This window comes from Palaemon carinicauda, chromosome 39, assembly GCF_036898095.1.
Source record: "Palaemon carinicauda isolate YSFRI2023 chromosome 39, ASM3689809v2, whole genome shotgun sequence".
NCBI classification, from domain to species: Eukaryota; Metazoa; Arthropoda; class Malacostraca; order Decapoda; family Palaemonidae; genus Palaemon; species Palaemon carinicauda.
The window spans coordinates 53,197,536-53,210,678 of record NC_090763.1 but is presented as its reverse complement, the minus strand read 5'-3'; the positions used below and the strand labels follow the sequence as shown (position 1 = coordinate 53,210,678).

At 40.5% G+C, this 13,143-nt stretch overlaps 1 protein-coding gene across 2 annotated transcripts in view; it reads right to left on the bottom strand.

The window, feature by feature from the left end:
* mTerf5 (mitochondrial transcription termination factor 5) overlaps window positions 1–11,712 on the bottom strand; it is a 72,181-nt gene extending 60,469 nt beyond the window's left edge. For both annotated transcript variants that reach the window (XM_068362917.1, XM_068362918.1), the window contains exons 1-2: window positions 11,586–11,712; window positions 5,950–6,022 (exon numbers count right to left, since the gene is read on the bottom strand). In XM_068362917.1, the coding sequence (XP_068219018.1) occupies window positions 5,950–5,985 (36 nt within the window). In that variant the 5' untranslated portion in view covers window positions 5,986–6,022; window positions 11,586–11,712. The remainder of the gene's footprint in view (window positions 1–5,949; window positions 6,023–11,585) is intronic.
* Window positions 11,713–13,143: the final 1,431 nt, after the last annotated feature.

Below are 13,143 nucleotides of genomic sequence, written 5' to 3'. Positions count from 1 at the left end.
TCTTTGACATAGGCAATGAAGGTTTCTTAACTGAGCACCATAATGCCTCAGATTTCCCTCGTAATGACTTAGTACGAGCTAAATCGAACTTAAGAGCTCTAACAGGACATAATACTCTTTCCAGTTCGTTGCCTACGATCTCTGATAAGCAAGGAATATCAAAAGATTTAGGCCAAGGACGAGAAGGCAGTTCATTTTTGGCCAGGAAACCAAGTTGAAGTGAACAAGTGGCTTTTTTCTGTAGAAAAGCCGATGTTCTTACTGAAGGCATGAAGTTCATTGACCCTTTTAGCCAAAGCCAAGCACACTAGGAAAAGTGTCTTGAGGGTGAGATCCTTCAGGGAGGCTGAATGTAATGGCTCAAACCTGTCTGACATGAGGAACCTTAGGACCACGTCTAAGTTCCATCCAGGAGTTGCCAAACGACGTTCCTTAGAGGTCTCGAAAGACTTAAGGAGATCTTGGAGATCTTTATTGTTGGAAAGATCTAAGCCTCTATGTCGAAAGACCGAAGCCAACATGCTCCTGTAGCCCTTAATCGTGGGAGCTGAAAGGGAGTGAACCTTTCTCAGATGTAAAAGAAAATCTGCGATTTGGGCTACAGAGGTACTGGACGAGGACACAGATGCTGACTTGCACCAGTCTCGAAAGACTTCCCACTTCGACTGGTATACTCTAATGGTAGAAGCTCTCCTAGCTCTTGCAATCGCACTGGCTGCCTCCTTCGAAAAGCCTCTAGCTCTTGAGAGTCTTTCGATAGTCTGAAGGAAGTCAGACGAAGAGCGGGGAGGCTTTGATGGACATTCTTTACGTGAGGCTGACGTAACAGATCTACCGTTAGAGGAAGACTTCTTGGAAAGTCTACCAGCCATTGAAGTACCTCGGTGCACCACTCTCTCGCGGGCCAGAGGGTAGCAACCAACGTCAACCTTGTCCCTTCGTGAGAGGAGAGGCGAACTTCTGCAGTACCTTGTTGACTATCTTGAATGGTGGGAATGCATATAAGTCCAGAAAAGACCAATCCAGTAGAAACGCGTCTATGTAGATTGCTTCTGTATCTAGGACTGGACAGCAATAGATTGGTAACCTTTTGGTCAACGAGGAGGCAAAGAGGTCTATGGTGGGTTGACCCCAAGTAGCCCAAAGACTCTTGCCCACGTCATTGTGGAGGGTCCATTCCGTGGGTATCACCTGACCCCTCCGACTGAGACAGTCTGCCAAGACGTTCAAGTCCCCCTGGATGAATCTCGTCAACAGGGAGATGCCTCGAATTCTTGACCATAAGAAAAGGTCCCTTGCGATCTCGAGCAGCGTGAAGGAGTGTGTGCCTCCTTGCTTGGAGATGTACGCCAAAGTTGTGGTGTTGTCTGAGTTGCCTCTACCACTAAGTTTCGAAGAAGCCTTCTAATATCATCAAGGCCAAGTGGACTGCTAATAGCTCCTTGCCGTTGATGTGCATGCTCTTCTGACTTGAGGTCCACAGACCCGAGCATTCCCGACCGTCCAGGGTCGCACCTCAACCCAAATCCGACGCGTCTGAGGACAACACGTGGTTTGGGTTCTTGACTGCTAGGGATAGTCCCTCTCTCAGACTGATATTGCTGTCGCCACCATTTCAGGCATGCCTTTACTGATTCGGAGACTGGGAATGATACCGTCTCTAATGTCTTGTCCTAGTTCCAGTGAAAGGCTAGATGGAACCGGAGAGGCAGAAGGTGTAGTCTCCCTTGTGAGACAAACTGCTCCAGGGATGAGAGAGTCCCTACGAGACTGTTCCAACTCCTGACTGAATAAACGTTTCGTTTCAGCATTAGTTGGACTTCGAGCAGGGCTTGACTGCGAATCTCCATCCCCAAATATAGAATAATCTGGGATGGGATCAGTTGGGACTTTTAGGTTGACCAAAAGTCCCAACTCCCTGGCCAGACTCAACGTCCAATGTAGATCCTGCAGACAGTGAAGACTGGACGATGCTCTGAGAAGCCAGTCGTCCAAGTACAGGGAGGCTCGGATCCCCGATAGATGGAGGGATTTTGCCACATTCCTCATGAACCTCGTAAACACGAGAGGCGCAGGACTGAGGCCAAAGCACAGGGCTCGAAACTGGTACCCCACATTCCTGTAAACAAACCTCAGAAACGGTTGGGAATCCGGGTGTATAGGGAATGTGGAAGTATGCCTCCTGAAGGTCGAGAGAGACCATCCAGTCGCCTTCCATAAATGCTGTCAAGACAGCCTGGTAGACTTCATCGTGAAGTTTGTCTTGACAATGAACACATTGAGCGCACTTACCTCTTACGTACTCCTGCAGTGAACATGGCTGCCAAATCATGGAGCCATCCCTGAGGGACTTGTTCCTGCAGAGAACGTGGCTGTCAGATCATTGGAGCCATCCCTGAAAGCCTTGTTTATGCATGACATAATTGTACAGCAAAACTTCAAAGGCTCGAAAACAGCTGTGAAGTCGACCTGTAAAATCTTGGAGCGTCTCATGGCCAGGCGCCAGGGAGAGTCTATGAGGTTTGAGAAGTCTATCTGGGCAGAGGCAGGAACTCCCAAGCCGAGAACTTCTCTCGTGTCATATCAGACTCTCGCTCTATAAGCCAGTTTAAAAGAAGGGAAAGCAAAGGCTGTCTCCCCCAAACTCCTCCTGGTGATAAACCAGTCGCCTAGCAAACGTAAAGCTCTCTTAGAAGAGCGAGAGAGCACTAGCTTATAAAACAACGGCTTCGAAGTAGCTAGGCCTAGTGTAAGCTCTGACGTTTAGGCGAACGAGGAGCAGCAGTTACAAAAAGATCCGGACAAAGATCCTTAAAAATCAGCATGATTTATTTAAAGTCCATAGAGGGCTAAGCAGCTTTAGGCTCCTCTCCGTCTGACAGAGTCCTCAAGGGAATATCAGTAGGAGGGGGAACAGCAACTTCTTCATCTGAAGGAACCTTGTCCGATAATAGCCGAGTCTCAAGCAAGGGAGAGACCTACCGTGGTGGCAATGCTTTACAAGCAGAGTCCACACGCACTGGTGCATTAGTAGCGGACCAGGACGCAACGTCATGTAACTGCTTGACAGTCTGTGAACTGTCAACAACAACAGGTGCGTGAGACCAGGACGCAACGTCATGTAACTGCTTGACAGTCTGTGAACTGTCAACAACAACAGGTGCGTGAGGACGCACAGCGTCCACTCGAGACTGCTTTGACCGCCTAGACTGAGCAGTCAAAACAACTCTAGAATGCGGAGGTTGACGCCCAGCGTCAAAACAAGTCAACTCCGATTGCTAGCGAACGTCCTGAACGTCAACAGGAGCATCAGCAAGTGGCCTAACGTCCAAATGTGGCTGAAAATCCACACGAGACCGCATCGAGGGTGGTTCTAAACAACCTGACTGACGTGACTTGGCTACGCCAACGTCAACAGGACGCACAAAGGAACGTTAGGGTGGCTGAAGGCCAGGATCTCGATGAGATAAACGGCTAGGCTCAACGGACTTATCGGCAGAATAGTCTTCCATAAGGGAGGCAAGCTTATTCTGCATGTCTTGCCGTACAACCCAATTAGGATCAACGGGAATGGTTGCGGTAAGAGACGAGGGTAACGTCTGTGACCGCAAAACCTTGCCTACAAAAAGACTCTCGGAGTCTGTGTTACGCTTTTGTTAGGCGGCGAGCAGTCTTCCGATGACTGCATAGGGTCAGAGCTGTCCTAATGGTTAAAACCAGGACGCTGGACCTGTCCTGAAAGGACTGACTTTCGCTTAAAGGGCCTCGAAACCTTGTTCCACGTTTTCTTATGCGAAAAGCCTTCGGATGACGAGGAGAAAATCGTCTCTCTCGCCTTATGGTAGGGGTGATCTTGGTAAGATACACCCGATACCATAGAGGGAACGTCTGTTCGCTGATCAAGGCCTCTCGAACCCATAAGTCGTACAACATTACTTCTCCCCTGGGCTTGGGAGCTTGCAAGAGGTCCCGGACTAGGCGAACGACAGGCACGAACAGACGAACCCTCGGTCGCAACACTGATAACACTTTGCGCAATATCACTTTATCACTACGATTTTCTGTTTTGCACTTATTTCACTGAAATCGAATTTTTTAACAATTCACATTAGGTATGAATAAAACTGATTTCTACCTGAAGCACGCAATTCTACCCTAATCAAAAGGTTGTAATTGCGAAATCAGTCGTATAATGCAAGCACATTAATACCAGCAAAAAACAGTAAACATATTTTAAGATAAAAAAAATCAGTGGCTGGGAAGAGACTAAACACTAGTTCATTCAAAACTACGTTTTCAATCTCTCACCGTACATTGCCTTGGGACGAGAATAAAAAACTAAAAACGTTTTATCCTTTCTCCCCGTACAGAGACTAGGGACGAGAGTAACTCGAGAACAACGTTACCCGCTTGGGACGAGATAAAGATCGGAACGTTTTCTCTCCTCTCTCTCCCTCCGTCTCTATCTCTCTCTCTCTCTCTCTCTTGATTTCGCACCTAAGAGAAGAGCCCACTTACGTTTCGTCAAAAAAACAGGTTATTTGACCAAAGGAAAAAACTGAAAGGTTTTTCAATTAAAAAGTTCCTTTAAAATAGAATTTAAAACATTTAAGCTTTGAAAGAAGAATGAACAAAACGTCAGAATCGATTTACTCTTTCTGCAAAGTGAAACCGTGATTCTCTCTCTCTCTATCGTAACGATAGAGCGCAAACTGCGTAGCATAAATAAACTAAACGTTAGTTCATCTTTGAAACAGTACGAAGACTATTCAAAGAAAATCTTTCATAAAATATCTATTAAAAAATATTCATTTAATAAGTTTTAAATCATTAGCTCTTTAAAAGCTATTTACGATTGAAAGGGCTCAACGTTGTTTAACTTCGGTTTCCAAGTTAGGACCGCCTACTCTCAGGAAAGGTCGCATATAAACAAATCATTAAAATTTATTTTGATGTTTATTATAAATGGAAAGCTAATCGAAGAGGCCTAATAAAGGCGGTTGAGATATAAAATATATAGAGGAAAATCTATAATTAATTTATAACGTGATAAGATAATTGCTAAAAGCCTAAACACACTTCCGTACTGAGGGAAGGGTCGGCCATTTAAAAGTCAAGGAAAGTCCAAAAAACAATCCAGTCATCAAAAATTAAATCTATCCAAAAACGAGTTCAAGATTTAAGTTGAAGATAAAACACCTGTACTGCGAAAGCTCAAACCAAAATGAAGTACTTCACCAAATATGTTAAGAAAACTCCAGGTTCTACAGCGAGTATGAATACGTCTTGTCGTCAACGTCGACAGAGAAGAATTGAAGGTTTTGTTTACATACAAGAGTGGTATCTGGCCGACAGTTGGCGCTGGTGGGCACACCCGCAACCTTCATAGCGATCGCTCGCGAGTTTTTTGAGTGTGTTTTCTGTCGAGCCGCAGAGTTGCAGCTATTATATATTCACCGGCTAAGTTAAATATTTAAAAATTTAGTGTTGAACTGAGGGGGAGCAAATTTTCCATTATTTGAAAGCCCTCTTACCCTTCACAAGGTTTTACCAAGGAAATCATATGTTGTATTGAAGCCGACTGACTTCGTCAAGGCATTCTCTCGTTAAGAGGGCCAAAGCGACAAAGAGAAGCAGAAGCACATCTATGTACAAAGCGACCAGGGTCAGAGGTGGCTTGTCTTTGACAGGTAGGTGGATGGGACTACAGGTATTCCCTTCATGCAACCTTTTGTTAACTAATTGTCTTTCAATAATTCACTTCCACTCCAGCTAGCACTGAAGTAATCTATTTGAAGGATGAAATGTTTGCAATTGGGTCGGAACAAGTTTGTATTCATGCAAGACCACTACAGTGTATTTGTTTCTTATTAACATATATAACAAGTTCTTAGAATGAAAAAATTTATATGAAAAATATATCAGGAATACAATACAAAAATTACTTACCACAAATACAATTGTATGCTGAAGAGAAGAATACATTTTCACGGTACCAATTATGAAATTCACAGCATAATTTCTGGAAAGATGGTTTTATTTAATATACTGTATTGCTACACCGTGACAAAAAACATTAGACTATGCTAACAAATGAGACACAAGTTGTAGATGAAGCATGATTCAGATGACTATGTTGAGATTTATAAATTTTCAATAAAATATTATGGGAAAATCACTAAAAAGATTCAGTCTACTAGATATATCTATCTGAATGATTTAGTCAAAGACTATACCAGCTACCAATAACTGTGGATGATGACTGCAAAGGCAAGCGATCGTAAAAACCCACTACCAAATTATAAATCATACCTGATGCTATTAAAAATGTGTATCTCCTTTAAGTGACGCGTGTCGGGATCTCCTTACTGGCTTTATAATTGGATGATGCAATACTAGTTCCTATGCATATTGTGCGGGGAGCAACTAGAAGAGGTGTGCCTAAGAGGAGTCTCTGGAGATGAGCCCTTGAGCAAGAAGTGTTGAAAACGTTTCTAGAAGTAGCGTGTCTGGAATCGCATGTCAAGAAACTACGCATCTCTGGGAGATGCAAGCGAAGTCAGGGTCGTGTTTGGCCCTGTGTGACTGGACAGGAATGGCTGCTAATAAGGGGCATCTAGAGAGCCTTGGTAGAGAACTGGGAGGAGCGTTACAGGAGGATGCATGCCTTAAAGGGGGTTTTACACGGTCAAGCATGTTGGCCAACACGCTCATCAAACCTCCAACACAACATGTTTGAAGAGTGTTTACACGTTCAAACCAAACTGACAGACAACCTCAGTCGGTGCCAAATGGAGAAGGAGCAACATGTCACTTACCCAAGAAGAGGACATGGCAGTCGGGATAGTGATTGCCCTCAACGAAAAGAAAAGGAAACGTTCAAAGTGGACAAAGGACTGGTTGCTTAAAAGGGACCAAATTTCACATACTGTACCAATTTAATGAAAGAGCTGAAATTAGACCTTGATGAATGGCGCAATTATATGCGCATGGATGAATCAACATATTTAGAACTTTTGAATATGGTCACTCCATTCATTACATGTAAAGACACCGTAATGCGGAAGTCCATTAGCCCTCATGAACGGCTGATCGCAACACTGCGTTTCTTAGCAACAGGCCGACCTCTGCAAGACTTGGGATTTTCAGCTGTAATGGGAACTAGCACCTTATCCAAGATTATACCAGAAACTTGTGTTGCCATCTACACCATCTACAAAGTACTTAAGAAGGATTATTTAAAGGTGGGTTATGATATGCAACATGTAATGTTCATTTATTGAGGAAAATCAGTACATAGTAATATGTGAAATCCACCATTACTTCCCTTTCCTTATCCTTAACGGCACACGTGTCACTCATTTTCCAGCTGATACACTATGCCAGAAGGAGATGTTACAGATGTTACCTCGGCGAGATTTGAGTATTAATGACGGTTCGAGACTGATGACCATTCACACGTTCAAACATGGACATGCACCGAGCAAGCTCCGCCCACAAAAGTCAGGCCCCGTCAGACATCCGTCCAACACGCTGGTCAAACATGTTTACCCCTTTCACACGTTCAAACATTCTCTCAAACGTCGGTTATCAAGCGTGTAGGCCAACATGTTTGACCGTGTAAAACCCCCTTATGTTGTAGCAGAACTAGAAGTCCCTGAAGTTCCATGAAGCTCAGGATGGAAGACGCTAGAGGCCTAAGTGATTCTCCTCTGAAGAGGAAGGATCAGACAAGGTTGACAGGCAACCTTGTGAGCATGCTCCAAAGATCAAAGCTCTGGAGGAGGACCTCCTGAAGGATACAACCTGGTCAAATAGTCCTCAAAGTAATTACAAATCTAGAAGTTCCATGAAATTCCCTGCAGGTCAGGATGAAGGATGGTAAAGGCAACTGAGATCCTCCTCTAAAGAGTACTGATCTTAGAGGCGGACACCAAAAAAGGACGACAACTGCACTGCAGCTGAAAAATGTCCTCGAAGTTGCTCGCCGGATCTAGAAGGTCCCTAAAGACCAGGATGAAAGATGCCAGGGGTGTCCAAGATCTTCCTCTGAAGAGGAAAGATCAAACAAGGACGACAAGTAACCTTGACAGTATGCTCCGAGGAGCAGAAGAGCTCTTGGGAAGGACCTCCTGAAGGGAAATCCTACAAGGATTAAACACTGGGCCACAAGCACAGGTAATAGGTGTAAAAAGAACCCATACACACAAATGCTTGAAGGAACTAAGAGCAAAATGTGATAACTAAGATTCAAAAGAGCAGTCAGCTGTTAGCAGACCGGTGTGACGGTCTGAACGATGACCCGGTCTCAGAATTCTCGTTGACATTGTATAATGGTTCTTTTCCGCCATTAGCTCGCTTCGCTCGCATGAAAATAAAACATCAAGCTCGTATGTACTGGCAAGCGGTAATGTTGAGTTGCGCACGCTAACATTACAGGAAAATAAAACATCAACTTCGTATGCACTGGCTAACGGTAATATTCGCGCATGCGCAGATTATCAAGGAGAATTCTGAGACTGGGGGATCGTTCAGACCGTCACACCGGCCACCTGTAAACAACTGACGAGAGAGGTGATTGAACTCTATTTTCTCATATATAAATGACAAAAGTTGAATATGTACTGGAACAGGTATTATCTTTTAGGCTAATTATATTCTAACTTGTGTTTCAAACATCTTTGTACACTATCTTGAAAAATTCAGGTAGTGCATAGGATTCCCCTGTGTGATAGGAGCAGGAAAGCAGCTCTTAATTTAAACTTATAGTAATATCGTCATCAGAACCTTTCAAAGCACCTATGATTACACCGGGTAAACCTCTTACTTTCTTTGTTAGATTTATTGTACAAATATGCAAATTTACCTCAATTAAAAGCCTGAAACAGCATTTATATTGTCCAAAATACATAGCCTGACCAAATACTATTTACAATGTCCTAAATGCATAGCCTATACTATGTTCAAAGAATTAACCTGTGGTCCACTATTGGCAGAGTATTTTAGGACAATTTTATTATAGAATAATATAATGTAATATTAGTTAGGACACTAATTCACACTATTATGAACCCCATATACTACTGGCGGAAACCTTCATTAACGAAGCTACAGATTTTAATAAAAAAAAATCCTGTTTTGCTCCTTTTGTTATGGCACCTACCACAGGAGCCTCCTCCCTCCCAGTAGTTCGGAAAAGAACTGATAGGTGGTGCTTTCTTTGTATGTTCCTTATTCAAACAGAATAAAATGCCCAATATTCTATAATCTGAACCCCTTTGTTATTGTTTTTAATACTGGAATATATAATGTAATTAAAGCTCTAATTTTATTTATCATGGAAACAATATATGGTTAAGGAAGAAATGTGTTTGATATATTTAAATCTTATAATGGGAAATGGAAGCCAAGTTCATGTTCTCTTCCTCTTGTTTTGTTAAAGTTTTTATAGTTTATATAAGAAATATTTATTTCAATATTATTACTATTCTTAAAATATTTCATTTTTCCTTGTTTCCTTTCCTCACTGGGCTATTTTCCCTGTTGGGGCCCCCTGGGCTTATAGCATCCTGCTTTTCCAACTAGGGTTGTAACTTGGCAATTAATAATAATAATAATAATGTAGCACAAAGCTACAACTCATCCCATTGTTAAATACGTATTTACCCCTCTGTTTGTATATCAATGTTTTTATTCAGTTAATTATACAAATTTTCAAGTATTATGCTGTAATTCAATTAATTCTGTTATCCTGTTTTATCATCTTATGTTGAGCAAGATTAAATTGGTAACATTTATTTGTTCAAACTGAATTTGTCAAAAAGTTAAAAACAATTATAGATACCAGTCCACCAGGTTAACGAGTCGGGCAAAACATGTTCCGCTTGCCAGAACATAGGAGCAATGGGATTATGTTGAATTAAAAGTGAAGCAAGCTGTGGCAGAGCAAAATACAATTGAATTAAGTGATAAATTAGTTAACCCTTTTACCCCCAAAAGGACGTACTGGTACTTTTCACAAAAGCCATCCCTTTACCCCCATGGACGTACGAGTACGTCTTTGCAAACAAATCCTACAAAAATTTTTTTTCATATTTTTGATAATTTTTTGAGAAAATTCAGGTATTTTCCAAGAGAATGAGACCAACCTGACCTCTCTATGACAAAAATTAAGGCTGTTAGAGCAATTTAAATAAAATATACTGCAAAATGTGCTGGGAAAAAAATAACCCCCTGGGGGTTAAGGGTTGGAAATTTCCAAATAGCCTGGGGGTAAAAGGGTTAAGTGAATTAGCACCCAAACACTATTCAACGGAGGTAAAGCGTGTAGCGAGTTGCCAGAAGAAAGACCATTATATAATCAAGTGATAATTTGGCATACCAACACAGGTAAATACACTCAATAAATTAAGGAGGTTTTTTTCAGTTCGAAGGACACAGATATAACGATTATATAGAAAATGAAATTAAAAAGTCACATTTTCTACGTGCTCAGAAGCCATGGCAAACAAAAGCTAGTAAAATTATAGTTACTGACAGAACAATATTTTGAACAGAAAAAATGGTTTTCCTTTGGTAAATTTTATAGTTACGAACGGAACAACATTTTGAACACAAAAAATGGTTTTTCCTTCAGTAAATAATGTGCTTTCACTGAATTTGATCTTTATTTCAACAGATGATAAACCAAAAACTTGTTAGACCGTCTAGGAACGGGGAAATTTTTAAGAAATCTAATGGTTTTGGCTCCACTATGCGCTTGCTTCACTCGCGGAAATACTAAAACATCACGCTCCTATGTACTGGCAAGCAGTACAGGCTGAGCTTTGCACGTTAACCCATTGACAATTAATTCTTAAATAATTAAGTTTTTATTTGCAGTGAAAATAATTGTCATTTTCAAAGAAAACGGACATTTTTCTAAAGGAAACACACCTGTCTTTTGGTAGAAAAGCTTTTTCCGTATGTAACAATAATAAAACCCATAAGCTCTAGTGTTTTAATCATGCTTTCTTACTATTACTGGGATTCGATTATGACTATTTTTTTATAACCATAACTGGGTTTTTATGATGATGATATCTAGCGGAAACAATAAATGGGGTGTATGTATGATAGCGGCCACCTGTATGTATGATTACAGCTAACTTAGAATACAGCAGTGGAGGGGAGGGGTCGCAAGGGGGGCGTTAGACCCCCCTTGTTAGGTAAAGAGTTAAGGACACGGCTTGTAGGTTAGGTTAGGGGGGAAAGTTTAGGTTAGCTGTCAATTTTTAATCCAAAGGGGAGGAACTGCCCGCTGATATACAAAGGCTCCCAATAAACCTTAAAAAAGTTAATTTAAAGACATAATCAACTCCACATGGGCTGAGTCTTTTTTTCTTTTTGTAAATCTTTGAATGTAAATATTTTTTGTCCAATAAACATTATTATTATTATTATTATTATTATTACAATACCTAACGCAAGCCCTTTCAGCTTTCCAGTTGTAGTCATCCAACCATAACTCGAAAACGATGGATTTCTGGCATAAATCATTATAAAAATAAGTTCAAACACCACAATATACACCAATTAATACTTACCAAGATCATCTTCCTCGTAAATGATTTTTGTAACACATTATTCAATGTTATTGTTATGATTTGCTCATTTGAGTCTCCTGGTTCCTGGTTCCTTATTGCTCACTCCGCAAAATAAGTTTGCGGGCACTCGATCTCTTTATAGATAGGTGCAAAGCTTCTTAGCTTATTCTTATTATTAAGTTTATATCATCTGTGCCTTAAATAAATTAATATCATAATGAGATTCACAATCTTTACTTTTATTCCCTTCTACTTTGAAATTGAATAGGATAACACCTTGCTATCATCAGTTTTGGCAACCTGTTGTGGTAATCAGTTTGGGCTTCCTAAACTCTTCTTTTATATTCATTGCCCTATCTATATATGCAGCCAGATCCCTGCTAGGATTTTTCAGCATACCTAAACTTATTTCTACATTCTTTAGCTGTTCTAACTTTGGGCATAAAAATAAATGTTCGGTGGTGTCTTCTTCCTCTTTGCATAAATCACACAAATTGTCATCATATTTTCCCCTGAAATTTGCTTTTAAGTTGAGCATATTTAATCTTGCTTTCATCACAAGGGATGCCTTATCCAGATACATTTCTCTGATATAAGGCATAGGGTCATTTCCTTTAATTAATCTTAATTTTTTCATTATTTTCTTTTTTTCTTCAATAGTTTCTTCTATTTTTTCAGGTTCAGGTTCTGGGGTGAGGCATAGCCTTTACAACGGCGCCTCTAACGCTCATCTTCTTGTGCTGTTTTGCCTTTTCTTCCACATTATGTTTAATACTTCTTTTTTTCTTTTCTATATTTGTTTCACTAAATAAAAAATAATCCTACTATTTTCTTTGGGTCTTCGTCGTATGGTTGTTGTAGCTCAATTACCTCATTCCTTTCTTTTCTATATTCCTGGCAAAATAACAAAAAATGTATCAAATCTTCCTCCTCATTTTCACAAAAATTACAGTTTACATTCCCTCCATTGTGTCTATTTACAATATTTAGTTTTAACTTATTAGTTCTTGCTCTAAAAAAATATCACTGAAGCAAATGTATTGTCATAAATTAACTCTTCTTTAATTTCTTTCTTCCACGTTCTATATATTTCTAAGCTCACTTTACTTTCTATTTCTTCTTTCCACTTTTCAGTATCCCACTTTCTGGTTTCCGTCTTTATTTCTGCCTTGTTCATTCTTCTTATTTGTCTTATGCCTAAACTTAATTCTTCCAAATACTTTGCAGATTGTTTCCACCATCTTCCTTCTTTTTCTTGAATATCCTGGATAATTATTTTCAGTATTTCCTTCTTTCCATTCAGGGTACGATTTAAGTACTACAGCTTCCCATCCATCACCCTTGCTTTCATAGAAGATGCACCTATCTCCCCCTCTTAGAGCAGTATTAGCTGTGCTTTTAGTGGCACCTAAAATCTTCCTGTATACCCCATTCTCTATTCTTTGTAGTTTCTCTATTTCAGTTTCTGTTAGATTTATAACATTTGTTCCATACAAAATAGATGGTAAAGCAATACTTTTCCAGAACGTTTTTCCTAACATCACTTTATTGCAACTTT